Source organism: Convolutriloba macropyga, chromosome 2 (assembly GCF_964194025.1).
Source record: "Convolutriloba macropyga chromosome 2, txConMacr16.3, whole genome shotgun sequence".
Taxonomy (NCBI): domain Eukaryota; kingdom Metazoa; phylum Xenacoelomorpha; order Acoela; family Convolutidae; genus Convolutriloba; species Convolutriloba macropyga.
The window spans coordinates 49,987,608-50,010,785 of record NC_134469.1 but is presented as its reverse complement, the minus strand read 5'-3'; the positions used below and the strand labels follow the sequence as shown (position 1 = coordinate 50,010,785).

The window sequence follows — 23,178 nt, the reverse complement described above, 5'->3', positions numbered from 1 at the left end:
CGTTTCCTGACAACGACAGACCTTTCCCACGATAATATATAAAAAAACTTTATCAGTTAATATGGGTTTAATTAATTATGGCTTTAATTAATTTGAACGAAGTTTTTGCGAATGTAGCTATAAATTTAGTTATCAAAATTTTCAAATCTCTCCTTTAATCACGAAAAATTGCAGGTACTTCATTATAATCAGAATATGTTGGCGCTAATTTGTGGAAATTTATTCCAAAGGGTTTCAAATCTACCCATTTTGCAATTATAATTGAGAGGGTATACAAAAGCAAGATCATCGTATGATATAAAACAATCTGTTTCATATTGAATTTATAATTTACTGATAAGGATATACGGTTACTGGAGTTCAGTTGCGCGGACAATATTTGAAAATTCGATCATTGAAGCAACAACCTTCAGGTAAAAATTAGTTTTCAGGACCACTCTAACCCAACTAAGTTTTATTGTCGTTAAAGCTCGGCGAAACAAATTTAAACAGAATGTTGCTTTACGCAAGTGCATGTTGTGTGATAGTCGTTGATTTGACAAAGTGTCAGTAAAGAAAATCTGGGTATTTCCTATTATAGCCCCTCCATGAAATTGTTGCTCCCCCTTTGGGGCGGGGGGGGGGGGGGCTATAAGTTGTGACCATTTAAAATGGGGGGGGGGGGGTCTTTCGACGTTTTCTTGTTTTGGGTTTCCCGCAAAATAACATTTAAGTCAGTTACTTACCAATATCTGATATGCAACAATTTCTTCATTTGATAGTTTTTTGAAAAATAAAGGCAGGGTTTTAACGACAAAGTGTTCTAATACAGGTAGAAAACAGTGAATTAGTGCAAATCAGCTCGCACTGTTTGATATAATTTCCTGAGGGAGGCACAAAATTGGAAAAAAAATGAAAACTGTAAAGAAGAAATATCTCGTTAATATCAATTAGAGTCCTTGCAGAACATCCAAATTATTAAATATAATTTTTTTTAAATTACGCCTTCATAAAAAATATTTGAATGTTTTTGTTAACTTAATGTTCGAATATTTTTGTTGGCAATTGGAAAACACTTCTTGATAAATCATTAAAGAGGGGTTAAAAACGCTTCCCCAAAAGATTGTTTATATGAAAACTTGCTGCTGCTGTCAACTGTTTATTTTTCCTGAAACAAAAACAACAAGTTATTTATGAGAAAGAAGTTAAAACCTACTTTGAACGAACAGACAAAATATACTCAAAGGGGTTTTTTGTTCGGTCAATTTTGGCCGATCGATATACTCTCCGTAGAGAACTGTGAGCGGCATCATTGGAAATTCCGACCAGCGTAGAATTTGAAAATAAAAAGATTTCTTCCACTTTCGCATTTTTTCAGGGAGTTAATGAGGTTTAAACTCATATAAATAATAGTCGGATTGCCGTTGTTTTTGACTATAGTTTTGTCAGTTTTGCTATTAATATGTAAAATTGTTTAAAAAAAAAGCTGTTGGTTTGTTTTGTAAGAATGGAAGAGTGTCAAAGAAAGTTTTCATCTAAATCTTTGCCCAAATTTTGCTACCTATTTATAAAAAATCAGCCTTTTTCGAAATTTGAAAGAAGAAAGCTTGTTTAGTCAATTTTGCTAAAGTTTGCCCGAATTGAAAACATTAAAATTACTGACACAAATTGTTACAACTCAGTAGAGGGCTAATTAACCTCTGCGCTCTCTGTGAATTTTTCCTGGATTGAAAATCTTGCGGTTTTTCAGCTAGAATATCCCGATAACCATAGCATTCTTATAAAGTCCGAAGAGTTTAAGCAAGTCTTGTTTTGACCTCATGGTGAAATTCTAAAATCCAAAAATAAACTGGAATCTAATCAGTGGCTGTCTTTCTTTTCTATAAAAACTATCTATTGTTGTGACCATTGAAGAACAGAACATTTCATATCAAGACCCATTGTTGACAGTTCGAACTGGCTCCATGAACAACTGCCAGTTAATGTTTATAAATTTTTTGGTCGAAAGCTTTTTTTTCGTTTTGACATTTAAACTCACTTCAAAATAAACAAGCGATTATAGAGCTTTGTTGCTATTTTTCAATTATTTGTTGTCAACTTTCAGTTTAAACTCAACAAAGGCAGAGAATATCTTCAGAATAATTGAATTTTATTCTCTATGGTGCATTTACGCTTTAAGTGAAAGTTTTCTGGCGTCACAACTTCTAGTTTCAAAAAGAAATGATTTTGACCAGTGACCATTTTTTATGTCTTTTTCTGGTTTTGCCACATTATCCAATCACTTTATTGCCATATTATCACCCTATTGATCACTTTTGCCACAGTATCACTTTTTGGATGTTCAAGAATAGACACAATTGAATTTATAGTTTTACAGGGAACAGATTATGGTTTTAAAAGCAATTAATGCAATAAATTTAAAGGAATATATTTTACTTTTGCCTTGAATTGCCTTTTTTTTTGCAATTGTAGGAGAATTTTTGAATAGTGAGAGATCTCAAGAATGTTTATCTGGGGGAACAATGGAGCCCGATGTACCGATTTTATTTGTTAGCTGATGGATTTAACGACTTTAAATATTACTTTTACAGGAAACGTAAAAGACGCTTTTAAAAAATTTTTCGTTTTCTGCTTTTTTGGCCTCTTTGATACCTAGTCTAATTAATCACACGTCAAATGTCACATTTTGCATCCAAATGAGAGGTAATTTGAGTTATCTTTTTTAGAGCAGTGATTATGGTTCTATTAGCTTTGACAACGGTTTTTTTGCAAACAAATTGACTTTCATCTGTATTCGCAGTTCGTTTTTAAAAATATGACAAGTCCTAATTTTTGGCAGGTCTCAGTGCAGTCTGTGGGGGAATAAACCAACAATTTTAGATATTTCAAGTTAAAGCTGGTAGATTTTCATGATTTCAAATATGATTGCTTTCAAAAAGAGTTCTTTTGCTCTGAATTTTTTCTTTTTTTGTCTCAATTTTACTAAGTAATCATATAGTTGACATCAAAAGAAAACGTTTTTGAGTAAATCTAGTTTTAATGAATTTCTAGTTTTAACGGCTTCGAAGGCTGTTTTTTACCAAAAAAAATTGAGTTTCTTTTTGTAAACCTATGAAATCTCTTCATTGATGACAGGTCGCAATGGTTTCTGTTGGAAAAAAGGAACCTGTTTCATGACTTGAAATGATAGCTGATGGTTGTCATGACTTGGACAATTATTTTTTCTAAAAAATGTAAGTTCTTCTTAACTTTGTTTCTTTTGTTCTTTTTTTTCTTTTTTCGTTAAATACATATTTTTGATCACATGCACGTGTCACATATCACAGTATTGGCATCGGAAATTAGCGCAGTTTATCAATTTGAAAGTAAACAGCGAAATGATTATGGTAATAATGAGTTTGAGACCCGTTTTTTGATTTTTTACTTTTTTGATATTTGTCTGTATATGACGTTTTTTTGTGAAAATATAATAATTTTTGATTCAAGAAACAGGTCTCAAGGGCCTCTATTGGAGGATTACAAAAATCTGTTTTATAGTTTGAATTTATTGCTGATTGTCTTATTGAATTTAAAAACAAATAATTTCAGAAAATGTTTCTTGTAACTCTGCATTTTCTGTTTTTTTTTAAGTCTATTTGTTAACTAGGCCAAATTATCCTAACAGCAATACCAAATTTGGCCTAGTAATACCAAAATATAATAATTTTCGATACAAGAAACAGGTCTCAAGGGCCTCTATTGGAGGATTACAAGAATCTGTTTTATAGTTTGAATTTATTGCTGATTGTCTTATTGAATTTAAAAACAAATAATTTCAGAAAATGTTTCTTGTAACTCTGCATTTTCTGTTTTTTTTAAGTCTATTTGTTAACTAGGCCAAATTATCCTAACAGCAATACCAAATTTGGCCTAGTAATACCAAAATATAATAATTTTCGATACAAGAAACAGGTCTCAAGGGCCTCTATTGGAGGATTACAAGAATCTGTTTTATAGTTTGCATTTATTGCTGATTGTCTTAATTTCAGAAAATGTTTTTTGTAAATCTGCATTTTCTGTTTTTTAAAGTCTATTTGTTAACTGTGCCAAATTATCCTAACAACAATACCAAATTATTGATAGGTCACTTATCAGTTATTGGTGTTCAGAACTTAGGCACAATTACACTTATAACTTTTTAAGTAGCGGGTAATGGGTTTAACTTCTTCAACACACTTTTCTAGAAGAATTTAATAGAATTTTTTTCAATTGTCTGTAATTGTTTGTCTTTCTTCTTGCAGTAGTATGAGAATTTCTGAAAGATAAGAATTCTCAGTGGCTTGTTATTGAGGAGCACATGTGACTGTTTACTGATTTTGGTTGCCTGCTGATGGTTTTCATGACTTCAAATATTATTATTTCAAGAAAGGAAAAAGAATTTTTTTAATATTTCATCTTCTGCTTTTTTTGTCATTCGTTACCTCATCTGTTTGTCTCAAAAATTGCTGGACGCATGTCCTCTTGCTAGCATTTGCGGAATGCGTAATTTAACATATCTAATTATTTAAATGAACTCAATATGGTTTTATTGACTTCGAGACGTTCATTTTGTAAACGTAAGATATATTCTGATAAAAAAGCTCAATGATTTTGTATAGAAGAATAGATAATTTTTTTTACTTCAATGTATAGCTAATCATTTTCCTGAACTCCAAAAGCGTTGTTTTTAACTTTGCTCTTTTCCTGTCTGCTTGTTACCTAGTCTCATTAATGAGTGGTCAAACATCACTTCATTGCTGTTCAAAAAAATTGCAAGACAACGACAACGTTTTTAAGGGAATAGATTGCAGTTTTAACGGCTTCGACGCCGTATTCTCGGATAATTGGTAGGAGTTTTTTGTTTTTTTCGGTACTAGATGATTTTTTGTTGTAGTCCTGTGAAAAAGTTTCAATGAGTACAGGTTCCCATTTTTTATCTTTTGGAAAAAAATTATCGAATTACAAATTTTTTTTAAAGATTTCAATTTATGTCTTAGTGTTTTCGTTACTTTGAAACCAATTGATTTCAAAAATATTAGCGTAGCTTTTATTTTTGCTGCTTTTATTGTTTTTTGTGTTCTTGATACAAGCCTCATTAAGGACTGGTTCCAATTCTTTTCTAATGAACAATGAACTGGATATTTTGATTAGTTTAGGTCTTATCATTTTATAACAGAGTAACTTTATACTTTGTTATAAAGTTTTCCTACAGATAGACATCGAGTTTATGATTTTAGGAATGTGAATGTTTGTTGTTGTTATTTGATTTTGCTGTTAGTCGTGTCTTGTATTCTTAGAAACGGCAAATCTGCTCGGCTTTCTGTAGCGGCAGTTTGAGTGATTTGAGTTTGACGCCTTTTTTTAATAATACACTAGTTATTTTTGAATACTCGATTTTTTATAAGTTTTCTATCCCATCTTCGTTTGATAGACAATTAACTGCATTTTGGATGGGCGGTGTCGAAACATTTTGTGCAAATGTTCCTTACCGAACCTCTTTGTTATTACATGCATTCTTTTAATTATTTTATGTTTTATTATTTTGTGTTTATTTGATATGAAAAAAAATGTTATCATCAAATTATTGTCTGAGACACACACACACAGACATACACACACACACAAACACATACACACTTGGACCTAGGCGGATGAACACTTTGATTTAAAACCAACATTTGCCTGCTCCAAAACAAAGAAGCTTTGTTGGTGACTATGACTTCCATGACTTCACGTGATAGTTTTCGAATACGGCAATACCAGTTCTGAAACTGATGATGTCTTCAGCTTTGGAACGCAAAACTCCCGAGCCAGAGAGTGATTATGACGACCGCAATGACCAAAAATTTGATGAGGATGAAAAAAAGTATGTGAAAACATAAAGCACCAGACATTTCTAGTAGCAAGTTCTGTTGGAATTTCAAAACTGACTTTAAACTACAAAAATCTTGGCGTTTATAATTCTGAATAAACAAATTTTGAACGGAAATCAACGCACAATTTTTTGGGGCACATAACTTTAGTTTGGAATGCATGAAAGTATGAACATAAACGGACGAAATTTTGGACCTGAACGCTTGATAGTCTGTACATAGGGGGATTCGACAGCACGAAGAACGCGTAAAAGTTTTTGAATGCGCAGAAGTCTAAAGATTGGCACTTTCTGTCTGTGACAGTATAAATAAGATTGTCTGCAACTGTCTGAACATACCAACTTTCAGTCAGGCTCTGAGAAGCCTTCCAAAAGCCTGAAACAAGCGCAAGGCAGAACATTTAAACTCTCTCATGAGCTTGGCTCCAGCCCCCCCCCCCCCCCCAGCCCAGACGCAGGTGCCATGTTTTAAATAGTAATTTACTATGTAATGGCACGTGCTCTGTAACTGGGGGGGGGGGGGGGGGGGAGGGGGGGAGGGGGGGCACAAACGGAAAAGATCCCATTTTTTATTGTCGTACTCATCCAATCATTCTTCTACAAAAATATTGTCATTTATTGATTAATCGTAGTGTATCCATACTGATTAAAAACCATCAATTTTTAATCCTGATGAAAACGGATATTTTTGTGAATATTAAATTAAAACTATTTTTGTTCAATAACAGCTTGCAATCTTTGGAGCAACCCTATTCTTATCTGACACAAAGCAAAAAGTGGGCTCAGAAAAGATGGATGCAGCCGAGTTCCGTGTGCGAGGGAAGGAAATGGTGGATTACATAGCGGACTACTTGGAGACCATCCACGAAAGGAGAGTGTTCCCTGAAGTGGATCCGGGATACCTGGAAGAACTCATTCCCAATGCAGCACCAGAGAAGCCAGAAAGCTGGGACGACATAATCAAGGCATAGTACTTTTTTCATGTTTATTTTTGCTATCTGCCTTATAGTAAATTTTTTCCTGGTAGCTTAACAAAATTGGACTATTAGGAAGTTTCCCCATAACTCCTTCACCAGGCGTAGAATCGCTCAAACTTTTCTCAAATTATAATTGAACACGTATCTAATTTTTATGGGTATTTTGCCAGTAATTATTGCAAAAAAGGACAAAAATGTGACTAAAAGTCACCAAATGACCAAAATGTGACCAAAAGACTAAAATTCACCGAATTAATTATGGTCAAAGAAGCGCTGAAAAACTTAAGTACCTTCTTTAAACCCTAGGAACAAAAACGCTGGCAAAGACGCAGCTGAAACTTCAAGCTCGCATGTTTGGAATGTGCGTAAAACCGAAGGTGGGTGAAGGGAATAAACTCTTAATTGTTGAGCAATTACTAATTACAAGAAACAATAACTCTCCAGAAAAAAAAAACCAAAAGATTTTAAAACATATTACTTTTACTATTTGCATCTTGAATTAAAACTGAGACCGTAGAGTAACTCTTCCCGCTTTTCACTCTAAAAATAGAGATTGAAATCATTAATTTAAATTAACACTTAAAAAACCAAATATTAAAAAACTAATACCATTTTATTTTGAATTGTTAAAAAGCAAAAAAATGTTAATTCAAAATTTTCTGAAGTTTAATTTTTTTTTTGGAAAAAGTGTTATTTATGCCTGAAAAGGCTACATTTTAGAGACTACAGATTTGTAAAAATTTTCAGCGTTATATAAATTTTGTAAATTCAGAATCGAAATGAATACATCTATTGCTAAAACCACTCGCACAATTAAATCATTTTAATAATCTATATATTAATCGCGTGAACACATAGGGCTGCATGTTTAAAAGCCTTTTTGGCAGATCGTGAGTGGCATATTTAACACGTACATAAGGGAGCCGTGTTTTATTGAAGTTTAGGTTGGCCGGCTTAGGTGGAGCAAAAAGAAAGAAGCCGAGTAGAGGATTGAACCCGGATCTCCAGCGTGGAAGGCGAGTGCGTTTGCCGCTTGGCTATAACCCATGTTGAGTGGTGGAATTCATGAATATATGACTATGTATGACTGTAGTTCTATTGTGTTTTAACGAATCATTCCCATTGTGCTTTCTCTTTTATTGATGTTTGTTTTTGATTTGTGTTCTTCTGATTTAAGTTTGTCTTTGATTTATGGAGTAGCCCTCCCTCTTTGATTTATGGAGCCGCCCTCCCTCTGTGATTTATGGAGTCGCCCTCCCTGCTGCTATGGATGTTCTAGCCTTTTCATGGGCATGATGATTGGGGAGCGGGTGAAGTCAGGGGAGGGGGAGTGAGGGGGGGGGGGTTGATGAGTAGTGTGTATATGCATGTGATGTGTGTGTTTCTGCGTGCGTGCGTGAGAGAGTGTTTGTTTGTGCGTGTCAGGGTGTGTTGAGGGGGGGGGGCGTGGGTGTCAGGTGTTAGTGGGTGAGGTGGAATCAAACGATCGAAATGAAAACGGTCATTGAACTATTCGTGTTCTTTTTGACCGATTAACTTTTGTCTGTGTCTGGTAGGTATTAGATACCTGCTAGAACCTCTTTGTTTGCTTCATTTGCCGTTTTCAGCTTTGCCGAAACAAGAATGTTGAACACGTCGTATGCCTTAGCGACTTTACAAAATAACTTTAAGAAATCGTTCGAGAGCTCCGAAAAGGAAATAGCTTTGGCAATAAATCACCTAGAAAGGGCGGTTGAAGGCGATGTAGCGGCTTCTGAAATTGGTGATCTTAAAAAGAAAGTCAATGACTCATTTCTTGAGATAAAAAAGTTGGTGATCAAGTTCAATTCATCAGCATGATTTTTTATCGGTATAAATGTTGACCCATTAAATCCTCGTTTACATGAACTTCTCACGGGGTCACGTAATGAGCTCTCCTTATTGTCAAAACCAAAATCGAAGAAGAAGAGGTCGGACAAGGAAGGTGGAAATAAGGTCCTGGATGTGGAACCGGCACCAAAGCAGATGCGCACTACAGGTCCGGAGTGCGCAAAAAGGAATGTTCAAGGGAAAAATCTTGCTGTTAAAGCCGCAACTGCTGGATTGACCAAACAGGCGGAGTCGGTGGTTGGACAACTGACTACTCCTTCCGCAGTTACTGATGCGGACACTGTGGAGAAAGCTCAATTGAGAAAACAGGAATCTGCAACGGAGCATATTATACAGAGCGGTTCAGGTGGCAATCCTTGTGTCTTTATAGAAGCAGGCGGTTTGGCCGGGACCGGAAAAAGCGGAGAGTGCTCAGGTCAGAGTGTTGAGCAGTCAACAGGTATCCAAAAAGTTAAAAGAGAGTCAATAAAGAGGCGGTCTGGGCATCCGCGAAAGTCTGGCGAAAAGTTTTCGAGGGAAGAAATGGAGCGAATACTGGCCGCAATGTCTGCTTCGTCAGATGAAGGTGAGAGTGGTGATGCACGACGGAGTCAGAGCAAGAATAAAAGAGAGAGTAGTGATATCGAAGAAGGAGAAATTGTAGATCTTGGCTGCCAAGTTTGATGATTCAAAATTTTGATGGTATTAACTTTTGATACTGTTGTACTATCTGATACTATTACAGTTTTGACCCTGCCATGATCTTTGATAGAGTTAGAAATTTCGTTTTATGTGCATATTGAAAATCTTTTATGTTAAATTGAGTGATTGCTTGCTTGCTTTTTACAAATTGCCTGAAAATGTTTCAGAGGAAACGATTACGCAAAGGACTAAGTGATGAGAAGTGAAAATTTAGTCCTTATAAAAGTGAAAATCTACGGAGGTACACTAGTGTTTGGCAAAGAAAAAGAATTATGGCTCATGTTAAAACCATTGTTTCGTCGCGCTAATTGATTTTCTTGGGCGACATTTACGAATAGCGGTCTATCATAAAAAATATGCATAGTGAAACTAATATAGCTTTTTTAGAGTTTTATTTAAACCGAGGATCTCGAATGCAGAATTTCTATCTGCTCAAAACTTGCCTGAACTATAAGTTCTTTGGTTTTCTTGAACTTGCCAATTATTTATCCAGAAATACGATTTCTTGATTGATAATATACGCTTATCTGAACTCAATGGTCTCTAACAATGGTCTGAAAATTAATTCCAAATGTTAACCTCTTTTTTTAAAGGAAAATTGAATATCATTGTGATGAAAATTTCTTAATTGTCTCAAACAAAATTTAAATAAGTCGTACAGCTGATGGTCTTTTGAAGACAGTAGAACTTCGAAAGCAGAATAGTTTCGTTGAGCAGATAATTTCAGGTTTATGAACTTTCAAAACTTAGTTGAATGATTATGATGCCATGGATTGCCCTCTTATATGAATTAAAGTGGACACTCTAGCCTCTCAAGACTTGCTCTCTTTGAAAACAAAAAAAATTAAATGCTGTTATTTTCATTATTGGTTTTTACTTTTACCGATTCTGCAAAATATTATGAATACCACTTTCAAAATGCAAGTTTTCGAAGAGCTGATAATTCTTTCAGCTTTATGGAACTTCGAAAACTTAGTTGATTGCTTACGATGCAATGCCTTGCTTGCTTATGTGAATTATAGTAGACACTCTAGCCCCTCATCACTTAAATGTTTGCTGTTTCTGAAAACGAAGAATCCAAAGGCTATTGAAAATTGTGAAAACATGGTTTTTTGAAAAGTGATCAAAAGATTTTGACATCAAAAAATTTCTGCTTTGTTGCTTTCAAGTATGAGTGTGCAAAAATACAATAATACTGACGATGAAAAAACTCTATGTTCTTAGCACTCGAGCACTTGAATATTCTCCCGTCAAAAACGAAAAATAGCAAAAGCTGCTTTTTCCAATATTGGGTTTCCTTTGAAAGCCTTCTACAACCAAAACATCACTGCTGCTGGGAATGAGTTGATAACACGAAAATATATTGCGGTCAATAATTGATTTCGATTTGACAAAAAAATTGATTTGTTGCGTCTCCGTATACCTGATTCTGTAAACATACCAATAATACTGACAATGAACAAATTATCAATTGAATCAATACCACTATCGAAATAAAAAAATTGAATGATCTTATCCTGTCAGCTTTTCGGGGTTTGGAAAAATTGTTGATTGCTTATGATACAATGCTTATATAAATTATAATAGACACTCTAGCTTCTCAGCACTTGAATGTTCTCTCGTCGAAAACCAAAAATTATCAAACGCTGCTTTTTCCAATATTGGGTTTCATTTTAAAGGCTTCTGCAACAAAAACCTCACTGATGCTGGGAATGAGTTGACAACACGAAAGTATATTGCGGTAAATAATTGCTTTCGATTTGAAAACAAAAATTGCTTTGTTGCCTCTCCGTATACCTGATTCTGTAAACATACCAATACTAATGACAATGAATAAAATATCAATTGAATCAATACCACTATCGAAAAAAAATTGAATGATCTTATCATCCTCTCAACTTTTTAATGTTTAATATGATTGCTTATGATACAATGCTTATAATATGAATTATAATAGACACTCTATCCTCTTAGCACTTGAGCACTTGAGTTTTCTCTCATCAAAAACGAAAAAAGTCAAACGCTGCTTTTTCCAATATTGGATTTCATTTTAAAGGCTTTTGCTATCACGATGAGCTGATAATTTCAGGTTTATGATTTTAGAAAACTTAGTTGAATGATTATGATACCCTGACTTGCCCTCTTATATGAATTAAAGTAGAGACTCTAGCCTCTCAGGACTTGAATGTTTGATCTCTTTGAAAACAAAAAAAAATCAAATGCTGTTATTTCCATTATTGGTTTTTATTTTTACGGATTCTGCAAAATATTATGAATACCACTTTCAAAATGCAAGTTTTCGAAGAGCTGATAATTCTTTCAGCTTTATGGAACTTCGAAAACTTAGTTGATTGCTTACGATGCAATGCCTTGCTTGCTTATGTGAATTATAGTAGACACTCTAGCCCCTCATCACTTAAATGTTTGCTGTTTCTGAAAACGAAGAATCCAAACTCTATTGAAAATTGTGAAAATATGGTTTTTTGAAAAGTGATCAAAAGGTTTTGACATCAAAAAATTTCTGCTTTGTTGCTTTCAAGTATGAGTGTGCAAAAATACAATAATACTGACGATGAAAAAACTCTATGCTCTTAGCACTCGAGCACTTGAATATTCTCCGGTCAAAAACGAAAAATAGCAAAAGCTGCTTTTTCCAATATTGGGTTTGGTTTGAAAGCCTTCTACAACAAAAACATCACTGCTGCTGGGAATGAGTTGAAAACACGAAAATATATTGCGGTCAATAATTGATTTCGATTTGACAAAAAAAATGATTTGTTGCGTCTCTGTATACCTGATTCTGTAAACATACCAATAATACTGACAATGAACAAAATATCAATTGAGTCAATACCACTATCGAAATAAAAAAAATTGAATGATCTTATCCTGTCAGCTTTTCGGAGTTTGGAAAAATTGTTGATTGCTTATGATACAATGCTTATATGAATTATAATAGACACTCTAGCTCCTCATCACTTGAATGTTCTCTCGTCGAAAACGAAAAATATCTAACGCTGCTTTTTCCAATATTGGGTTTCATTTTAAAGGCTTCTGCAACAAAAACATCACTGATGCTGGGAATGAGTTGACAACACGAAATTATATTGCGGTAAATAATTGCTTTCGATTTGAAAACAAAAATTGCTTTGTTGCGTCTCCGTATACCTGATTCTGTAAACATACCAATACTAATGACAATGAATAAAATATCAATTGAATCAATACCACTATCGAAAAAAATATTGAATGATCTTATATTCCTCTCAGCTTTTTAGTGTTTAATATGGTTGCTTATGATACAATGCTTATAATATGAATTATAATAGACACTCTATCCTCTTAGCACTTGAGCACTTGAGTTTTCCCTCATCAAAAACGAAAAATGTCAAACGCTGCTTGTTCTAATATTGGATTTCATTTTAAAGGCTTCTGCTACCACGATGAGCTGATAATTTCAGGTTTATGATTTTAGAAAACTTAGTTGAATGATTATGATACCCTGACTTGCCCTCTTATATGAATTAAAGTAGAGACTCTAGCCTCTCAGGACTTCAATGTTTGATCTCTTTGAAAACAAAAAAAATCAAATGCTGTTATTTCCATTATTGGTTTTTATTTTTACGGATTCTGCAAAATATTATGAATAACACTTTCAAAATGCAAGTTTTCGAAGAGCTGATAATTCTTTCAGCTTTATGGAACTTCGAAAACTTAGTTGATTGCTTACGATGCAATGCCTTGCTTGCTTATGTGAATTATAGTAGACACTCTAGCCCCTCATCACTTAAATGTTTGCTGTTTCTGAAAACGAAGAATCCAAACGCTATTGAAAATTGTGAAAATATGGTTTTTTGAAAAGTGATCAAAAGGTTTTGACATCAAAAAATTTCTGCTTTGTTGCTTTCAAGTATGAGTTGGCAAAAATACAATAATACTGACGATGAAAAAACTCTATGCTCTTAGCCCTCGAGCACTTGAATATTCTCCCGTCAAAAACGAAAAATAGCAAAAGCTGCTTTTTCCAATATTGGGTTTGGTTTGAAAGCCTTCTACAACAAAAACATCACTGCTGCTGGGAATGAGTTGATAACACGAAAAAATATTGCGGTCAATAATTGATTTCGATTTGACAGAAAATTGATTTGTTGCATCTCCGTATACCTGATTCTGTAAACATACCAATAATACTGACAATGAACAAAATATCAATTGAGTCAATACCATTATCGAAATAAAAAAAATTGAATGATCTTATCCTGTCAGCTTTTCTGAGTTTGGAAAAATTGTTGATTGCTTATGATACAATGCTTATATGAATTATAATAGACACTCTTGCTTCTCATCACTTGAATGTTCTCTCGTCGAAAACGAAAAATATCTAACGCTGCTGTTTCCAATATTGGCTTTTAATTTAAAGCCTTCTGCAACAAAAACATCACTTATGCTGGGAATGAGTTGACAACACGAAAATATATTGCGGTAAATAATTGCTTTCGATTTGAAAACAAAAATTGCTTTGTTGCGTCTACGTATACCTGATTCTGTAAACATACCAATACTAATGACAATGAATAAAATATCAATTGAATCAATACCACTATCGAAAAAAAAATTGAATGATCTTATCCTGTCAGCTTTTTAGTGCTTAATATGATTGCTTATGATACAATGCTTATAATATGAATTATAATAGACACTCTATCCTCTTAGCACTTGAGCACTTGAGTTTTCTCTCATCAAAAACGAAAAATGTCAAACGCTGCTTTTTCCAATATTGGATTTCATTTTAAAGGCTTCTGCTACCATGATGAGCTGATAATTTCAGGTTTATGATTTTAGAAAACTTAGTTGAATGATTATGATACCCTGACTTGCCCTCTTATATGAATTAAAGTAGAGACTCTAGCCTCTCAGGACTTGAATGTTTGATCTCTTTGAAAACAAAAAAAATCAAATGCTGTTATTTCCATTATTTGTTTTTATTCTTACGGATTCTGCAATGTTATGAATACCACTTTCAAAATTCAAGTTTTCAAGAGCTGATAATTCTTTCAGCTTTATGGAACTTTGAAAACTTAGTTGAATGATTATGATACCATGACTTGCCTTCTTATATGAATTAAAGTGGACACTCTAGCCTCTCAAGACTTGCTCTCTTTGAAAACAAAAAAATCAAATGCTGTTATTTCCATTATTGGTTTTTACTTTTACGGATTCTGCAAAATATTATGAACACCACTTTCAAAATGCAAGTTTCCGAAGAGCTGATAATTTTTTCAGCTTTATGGAACTTCGAAAACTTAGTTGATTGCTTACAATGCAATGCCTTGCTTGCTTATGTGAATTATAGTAGACACTCTAGCCCCTCATCACTTAAATGTTTGCTGTTTCTGAAAACGAAAAATCCAAACGCTATTGAAAATTGTCAAAAAAAAGTTTTTTGAAAAGTGATCAAAAGATTTTGACAACGAAAAAAAATTCTGCTTTGTTGCTTTCAAGTATGAGTGTGCAAAAATACAATAATACTGACAATGAAAAAAACTATGATCTTAGCACTCGAGCACTTGAATGTTCTCCCGTCAAAAACGAAAAATATCTAACGCTGCTTTTTCCAATATTGGCTTTCAATTTAAAGCCTTCTGCAACAAAAACATCACTGATGCTGGGAATGAGTTGAGAACACGAAAATATATTGCAGTAAATAATTGCTTTCGATTTGAAAACAAAAATTGCTTTGTTGCGTCTCCGTATACCTGATTCTGTAAACATACCAATACTAATGACAATGAATAAAATATCAATTGAATCAATACCACTATACAAAAAAAAATTGAATGATCTTATCATCCCCTCAGCTTTTTAGTGTTTAATATGATTGCTTATGATACAATGCTTATAATATGAATTATAATAGACACTCTATCCTCTTAGCACTTGAGCACTTGAGTTTTCTCTCATCAAAAACGAAAAATGTCAAACGCTGCTTTTTCCAATATTGGATTTCGTTTTAAAGGCTTCTGCTACCACGATGAGCTAATAATTTCAGGTTTATGATTTTAGAAAACTTAGTTGAATGATTATGATAACCTGACTTGCCCTCTTATATGAATTAAAGTAGAGACTCTAGTCTCTCAGGACTAGAATGTTTGATCTCTTTGAAAACAAAAAAAATCAAATGCTGTTTTTTCCATTATTCGTTTTTACCTTTACGGCTTCTGCAAAATATTATGAATACCACTTTCAAAATGCAAGTTTCCGAAAAGCTGATAAATCTTTCAGCTTTATGGAACTTCGAAAACTTAGTTGATTGCTTACGATGCAATGCCTTGCTTGCTTATGTGAATTATAGTAGACACTCTAGCCCCTCATCACTTAAATGTTTGCTGTTTCTGAAAACGAAAAATCCAAACGCTATTGAAAATTGTCAAAAAAAGGTTTTTTGAAAAGTGATCAAAAGGTTTTGACAACGAAAAATTTCTGCTTTGTTGCTTTCAAGTATGAGTGTGCGAAAATACAATAATACTGACGATGAAAAAAACTATGATCTTAGCACTCGAGCACTTGAATGTTCTCCCGTCAAAAACGAAAAATATCTAACGCTGCTTTTTCCAATATTGGCTTTCAATTTAAAGCCTTCTGCAACAAAAACATCACTGATGCTGGGAATGAGTTGACAACACAAAAATATATTGCGGTAAATAATTGCTTTCGATTTGAAAACAAAAATTGCTTTGTTGCGTCTCCGTATACCTGATTCTGTAAACATACCAATACTAATGACAATGAATAAAATATCAATTGAATCAATACCACTATACAAAAAAAAATTGAATGATCTTATCATCCCCTCAGCTTTTTAGTGTTTAATATGATTGCTTATGATACAATGCTTATAATATGAATTATAATAGACACTCTATCCTCTTAGCACTTGAGCACTTGAGTTTTCTCTCATCAAAAACGAAAAATGTCAAACGCTGCTTTTTCCAATATTGGATTTCGTTTTAAAGGCTTCTGCTACCACGATGAGCTAATAATTTCAGATTCATGATTTTAGAAAACTTAGTTGAATGATTATGATACCCTGACTTGCCCTCTTATATGAATTAAAGTAGAGACTCTAGTCTCTCAGGACTTGAATGTTTGATCACTTTGAAAACAAAAAAAATCAAATGCTGTTTTTTCCATTATTCGTTTTTACCTTTACGGCTTCTGCAAAATATTATGAATACCACTTTCAAAATGCAAGTTTCCGAAAAGCTGATTAATCTTTCAGCTTTATGGAACTTCGAAAACTTAGTTGATTGCTTACGATGCAATGCCTTGCTTGCTTATGTGAATTATAGTAGACACTCAAGCCCCTCATCACTTAAATGTTTGCTGTTTCTGAAAACGAAAAATCCAAACGCTATTGAAAATTGTCAAAAAAAGGTTTTTTGAAAAGTGATCAAAAGGTTTTGACATCAAAAAAATTCTGCTTTGTTGCTTTCAAGTATGAGTGTGCAAAAATACAATAAGACTGACGATGAAAAAAACTCTATGCTCTAAGCACTCGAGCACTTGAATGTTCTCCCGTCAAAAACGAAAAATATCTAACGCTGCTGTTTCCTATATTGGCTTTCAATTTAAAGCCTTCTGCAACAAAAACATCACTGATGCTGGGAATGAGTTGATAACACGAATATATTGCGGTAATTAATTGCTTTCGATTTGAAAAAAAATTGCTTTGTTGCGTCTCCGTATGCCTGATTCTGTAAACATACCAATACTACTGACAATGAATAAAATATCAATCGAATCAATACCACTATCGAAAAAAAAATCAATGATCTTATCATCCTCTCAGTTTTTTAGTGTTTAATATGATTGCTTATGATACAATGCTTATAATATGAATTATAATAGACACTCTATCCTCTTAGCACTTGAGCACTTGAGTTTTCTCTCGTCAAAAACGAAAAATGTCAAACGCTGCTTTTTCCAATATTGGATTTCATTTTAAAGGCTTTTGCTATCACGATGAGCTGATAATTTCAGGTTTATGATTTTAGAAAACTTAGTTGAATGATTATGATACCCTGACTCTCCCTCTTATATGAATTGAAGTAGAGACTGTAGCCTCTCAGGACTTGAATATTTGATCTCTTTGAAAACAAAAAATCAAATGCTGTTATTTCCATTATTGGGTTTTATTTTTACGGATTCTGCAATATTATGAATACCACTTTCAAAATGCAAGTTTTCGAAAAGCTGATAATTTTTTCAGCTTTATGGAACTTCGAAAACTTAGTTGATTGCTTACGATGCAATGCCCTGCTTGATTATGTGAATTATAGTAGACACTCTAGCCCCTCATCTATTAAATGTTTGCTGTTTCTGAAAACGAAGAATCCTAACGCTATTGAAAATTGTGAAAACATGGTTTTTTGAAAAGTGATCAAAAGGTTTTGACATCAAAAAATTTCTGCTTTGTTGCTTTCAAGTATGAGTGTGCAAAAATACAATAATACTGACGTTGAAAAAAACTCTATGCTCTTAGCACTTGAGCACTTGAATATTCTCCCGTCAAAAACGAAAAATAGCAAAAGCTGCTTTTTCCAATATTGGGTTTAATTTGAAAGCCTTCTACAACAAAAACATCACTGCTGCTGGGAATGAGTTGATAACACGAAAATATATTGCGGTCAATAATTGATTTCGATTTGACAAAAATTTGATTTGTTGCGTCTCCGTATACCTGATTCTGTAAACATACCAATAATACTGACAATGAACAAAATATCAATTGAATCAATACCACTATCGAAATAAAAAAATTGAATGATCTTATCCTTTCAGCTTTTCGGAGTTTGGAAAAATTGTTGATTGCATATGATACAATGCTTATATGAATTATAATAGACACTCTAGCTTATCAGCACTTAAATGTTCTCTCGTCGAAAAAGAAAAACATCTAACGCTTCTGTTTCCAATATTTGCTTTCAATTTAAAGCCTTCTGCAACAAAAACATCACTGATGCTGGGAATGAGTTGACAACACGAAAATATATTGCGGTAAATAATTGCTATCGATTTGACAATAAAATTGACTTCTTGCCTCTCCTTATACCTGATTCTGTAGACATACCCATAATACTGACATTGAATAAAATATCAATTGAATCAATACCACTATCGAAATAAAAAAGTTGAATGACCTTATCCTGTCAGCTTTTCGGAGTTTGGAAAAATTGTTGATTGCTTATGATACAATGCTTATATGAATTATAATAGACACTCTAGCTTATCAGCACTTGAATGTTCTCTCGTCGAAAACGAAAAATATCTAATGCTGCTGTTTCCTATATTGGCTTTCAATTTAAAGCGTTCTGCAACAAAAACATCACTGATGCTGGGAAGGAGTTGATAACACAAAAATATATTGCGGTCAATAATTGATTTCGTTTTGACAATAAAATTGACTTCTTGCGTCTCCTTATACCTGATTCTGTAGACATACCCATAATACTGACATTGAATAAAATATCAATTGAATCAATACCACTATCGAAATAAAAAAATTGAATGACCTTATCCTGTCAGCTTTTCGGAGTTTGGAAAAATTGTTGATTGCTTATGATACAATGCTTATAATTTGAATTATAATAGACACTCTACTCTAGCCTCTCAGCAGTTGAAAGTTCTCTCGCCGAAAACGAAAAAATATCAAACGCTGCTTTTTCCAATATTGGGTTTCATTTTAAAGGCTTCCGCAACAAAAACATCATTGATGCTGGGAATGAGTTGATAACACGAAAATATATTGCGGTCAATAAATGCTTTCGATTTGAAACAAAATTGCTTTGTTGCGTCTCTGTATACCTGATTCTGTAAACATACCAATACTACTGACAATGAATAAAATATCAATTGATTCAATACCACTATCGAAAAAAAATTGTATGATCTTATCATCCTCTCAGCTTTTTAGTGTTTAATATGATTGCTTATGATACATTGCTTATAATATGAATTATAATAGACACTCTATCCTCTTAGCGCTTGAGCACTTGAGTTTTCTCTCGTCAAAAACGAAAAATGTCAAACGCTGCTTTTTCCAATATTGGATTTCATTTTAAAGGCTTCTGCTACCACGATGAGCTGATAATTTCAGGTTTATGATTTTAGAAAACTCAGTTGAATGATTATGATACCCTGACTTGCCCTCTTATATGAATTAAAGTAGACACTCTAGCCTCCCATTACTTAAATGTTTGCCGTTTCTGAAAACGAAAAATCCAAACGCTATTGAAAATTGTGAAAACATGGTTTTTTGAAAAGTGATCAAAAGGTTTTGACATCAAAAAATTTCTGCTTTGTTGCTCTCAAGTATGAGTGTGCAAAAATACAATAATACTGACGATGAAAAAAAACTATGCTCTTAGCACTCGAGCACTTGAATGTTCTCCCGTCAAAAACGAAAAATATCTAATGCTGCTGTTTCCTATATTGGTTTTCAATTTAAAGCGTTCTGCAACAAAAACATCACTGATGCTGGGAATGAGTTGATAACACAAAAATATATTGCGGTCAATAATTGATTTCGATTTGACAACAAAATTGAATTCTTGCGTCTCCTTATACCTGATTCTGTAGACATACCCATAATACTGACATTGAATAAAATATCAATTGAATCAATACCACTATCGAAGTTTAAAAAAAATTGAATGACCTTATCCTGTCAGCTTTTCGGAGTTGGGAAAAATTGTTGATTGCTTATGATACAATGCTTATATGAATTATAATAGACACTCTAGCTTATCAGCACTTGAATGTTCTCTCGTCGAAAACGAAAAATATCTAATGCTGCTGTTTCCAATATTGGCTTTCAATTTAAAGCCTTCTGCAACAAAAACATCACTGATGCTGGGAATGAGTTGACAACATGAAAATATATTGCAGTAAATAATTGCTTTCGATTTGAAAAAATTGCTTGTTGCGTCTCGGTATACCTGATTCTGTAAACATACCAATAATACTGACAATGAATAAAATATCAATTGAATCAATACCACTATCGAAAAAAAAATTGTATGATCTTATCATCCTCTCAGCTTTTTAGTGTTTAATATGATTGCTTATGATACAATGCTTATAATATGAATTATAATAGACACTCTATCCTCTTAGCACTTGAGCACTTGAGTTTTCTCGTCAAAAACGAAAAATGTCAAACGCTGCTTTTTCCAATATTGGATTTCATTTTAAAGGCTTCTGCTACCACGATGAGCTGATAATTTCAGGTTTTTGATTTTAGAAAACTTAGTTGAATGATTATTGTACCCTGACTTGCCCTATTATATGAATTAACGTAGACCCTCTGGCCTCTCATCACTTAAATGTTTGCTGTTTCTGAAAACGAAAAATCCAAACGCTATTGAAAAATGTGAAAACATGGTTTTTTGAAAACTGATCAAAAGGTTTTGACATCAAAAAATTTCTGCTTTGTTGCTTTCAAGTATGAGTGTGCAAAAATACAATAATATTGACGATGAAAAAAAACTCTATGCTCTTAGCAGTCGAGCACTTGAATGTTCTCCCGTCAAAAACGAAAAATAGCAAAAGCTTCTTTTTCCAATATTGGGTTTCATTTGAAAGCCTTCTACAACAAAAACATCACTGCCGCTGGTAATGAGTTGATAACACGAAAATATATTGCGGTCAATAATTGATTTCGATTTGACAAAAAATTGATTTGTTGCGTCTCCGTATACCTGATTCTGTAAACATACCAATAATACTGACAATGAACAAAATATCAATTGAATCAATACCACTATCGAAATAAAAAAATTGAATGATCTTATCCTTTCAGCTTTTCGGAGTTTGGAAAAATTGTTGATTGCTTATGATACAATGCTTATATGAATTATAATAGACACTCTAGCTTATCAGCACTTGAATGTTCTCTCGTCGAAAACGAAAAATATCTAACGCTGCTGTTTCCAATATTGGCTTTCGATTTAAAGCCTTCTGCAACAAAAACATCATTGTTGCTTGGAATTAGTGGATAACATGAAATTATATTGCGGTCAATAAATACTTTTGATTTGAAAAAATTGCTTTGTTTCGTCTCCGTATACCTGATTCTGTAAACATACCAATCATACTGACAATGAACAAAATATCATTTGAATCAATACCACTATCGAAATAAAAAAATGGAATAATCTTATCATCCTCTCAGCTTTTTAGTGTTTGGAAAAATTTTTGATTGCTTATGATACAATGCTTATATGAATTATAATAGACACTCTAGCTTCTCAGAACTTGAATGTTGTCTCGTCAAAATTGAAAAATATCTAACGCTGCTGTTTCCAATATTGGCTTTCAATTTAAAGCCTTCTGCAACAAAAACATCATTGTTGCTTGGAATTAGTGGATAACATGAGATTATATTGCGGTCAATAAATACTTTTGATTTGAAAAAATTGCTTTGTTTCGTTTCCGTATACTTGATTCTGTAAACATAACAATAATACTGACAATGAACAAAATATCAATTGAATCAATACCACTAGCGAAATTTAAAAAAAATTGAATGATCTTATCCTGTCAGCTTTTCGGAAATTGTAAAAATTGTTGATTGCTTATGATACAATGCTTATATAAATTATAGACACTCTAGCTTCTCAGCACTTGAATGTTCTCTCGTCGAAAACGAAAAATATCTAACGTTGCTATTTCCTTTATTGGCTTTCAATTTAAAGCCTTCTGCAACAAAAATATCACTGATGCTGGCTATGAGTTGATAACACGAAAAAATATTGCGGTAAATAATTGCTTTCGATTTGAAAAAAAATAGCTTTGTTGCGTCTCCGTATACCTGATTCTGTAAACATACCAATACTACTGACAATGAATAAAATATCAATTGAATCAATACCACTATCGAAAAGAAAAATTGAATGATCTTATCATCCTCTCAGCTTTTTAGTGTTTAATATGATTGCTTATGATACAATGCTTATAATATGAATTATAATAGACACTATCCTCTTAGCACTTGAGCACTTGAGTTTTCTCTCGTCAAAAACGAAAATTGTCAAACGCTGCTTTTTCCAATATTGGATTTCATTTTAAAGGCTTCTGCTACCACGATGAGCTGATGATTTTAGGTTTATGATTTTGGAAAACTTAGTTGAATGATTATGATACCCTCACCTGCCCTCTTATATGAAATTTAGTAGACACTCTAGCCCCTCATCACTTAAATGTTTGCTGTTTCTGAAAACGAAAAATCCAAACGCTATTGAAAATTGTCAAAAAAAGGTTTTTTGATAAGTGATCAAAAGGTTTTGACATCAAAAAATTTCTGCTTTGTTGCTTTCAAGTCTGAGTGTGCAAAAATACAATAATACTGACGATGAAAAAAACTCTCGACTCTTAGCACTCGAGCACTTGAATGTTCTCCCGTCAAAAATGAAAAATAGCAAACGCTGCTTTTTCCAATTTTGGGTTTTGTTTGGAAGCCTTCTACAACAAAAACATCACTGCTGCTGGGAATGAGTTGATAACACGAAAATATATTGCGGTCAATAATTGATTTCGATTTGACACAAAAATTGATTTGTTGCGCTTCCGTATACCTGATTCTGTAAAAATACCAATAATACTGACAATGAATAAAATATCAATTGAATAAATACCACTATCGAAATAAAAAAAATTGAATAATCTTATCATCCTCTCAGCTTTTTAGTGTTTAGAAAAACTGTTGATTGCTTATGATACAAT

General features: G+C 33.2%; 1 protein-coding gene across 1 annotated transcript in view; it reads left to right on the top strand.

The window, feature by feature from the left end:
• The first annotated feature begins 328 nt into the window (after window positions 1-328).
• The window catches only part of LOC142335330 (aromatic-L-amino-acid decarboxylase-like), a 90,226-nt gene continuing 67,376 nt past the window's right edge, over window positions 329-23,178 (top strand). The window contains exons 1-2 of the mRNA XM_075383780.1: window positions 329-413; window positions 6,598-6,834. Coding sequence (XP_075239895.1) covers window positions 6,661-6,834 — 174 coding nt within the window. The 5' untranslated portion in view covers window positions 329-413; window positions 6,598-6,660. The remainder of the gene's footprint in view (window positions 414-6,597; window positions 6,835-23,178) is intronic.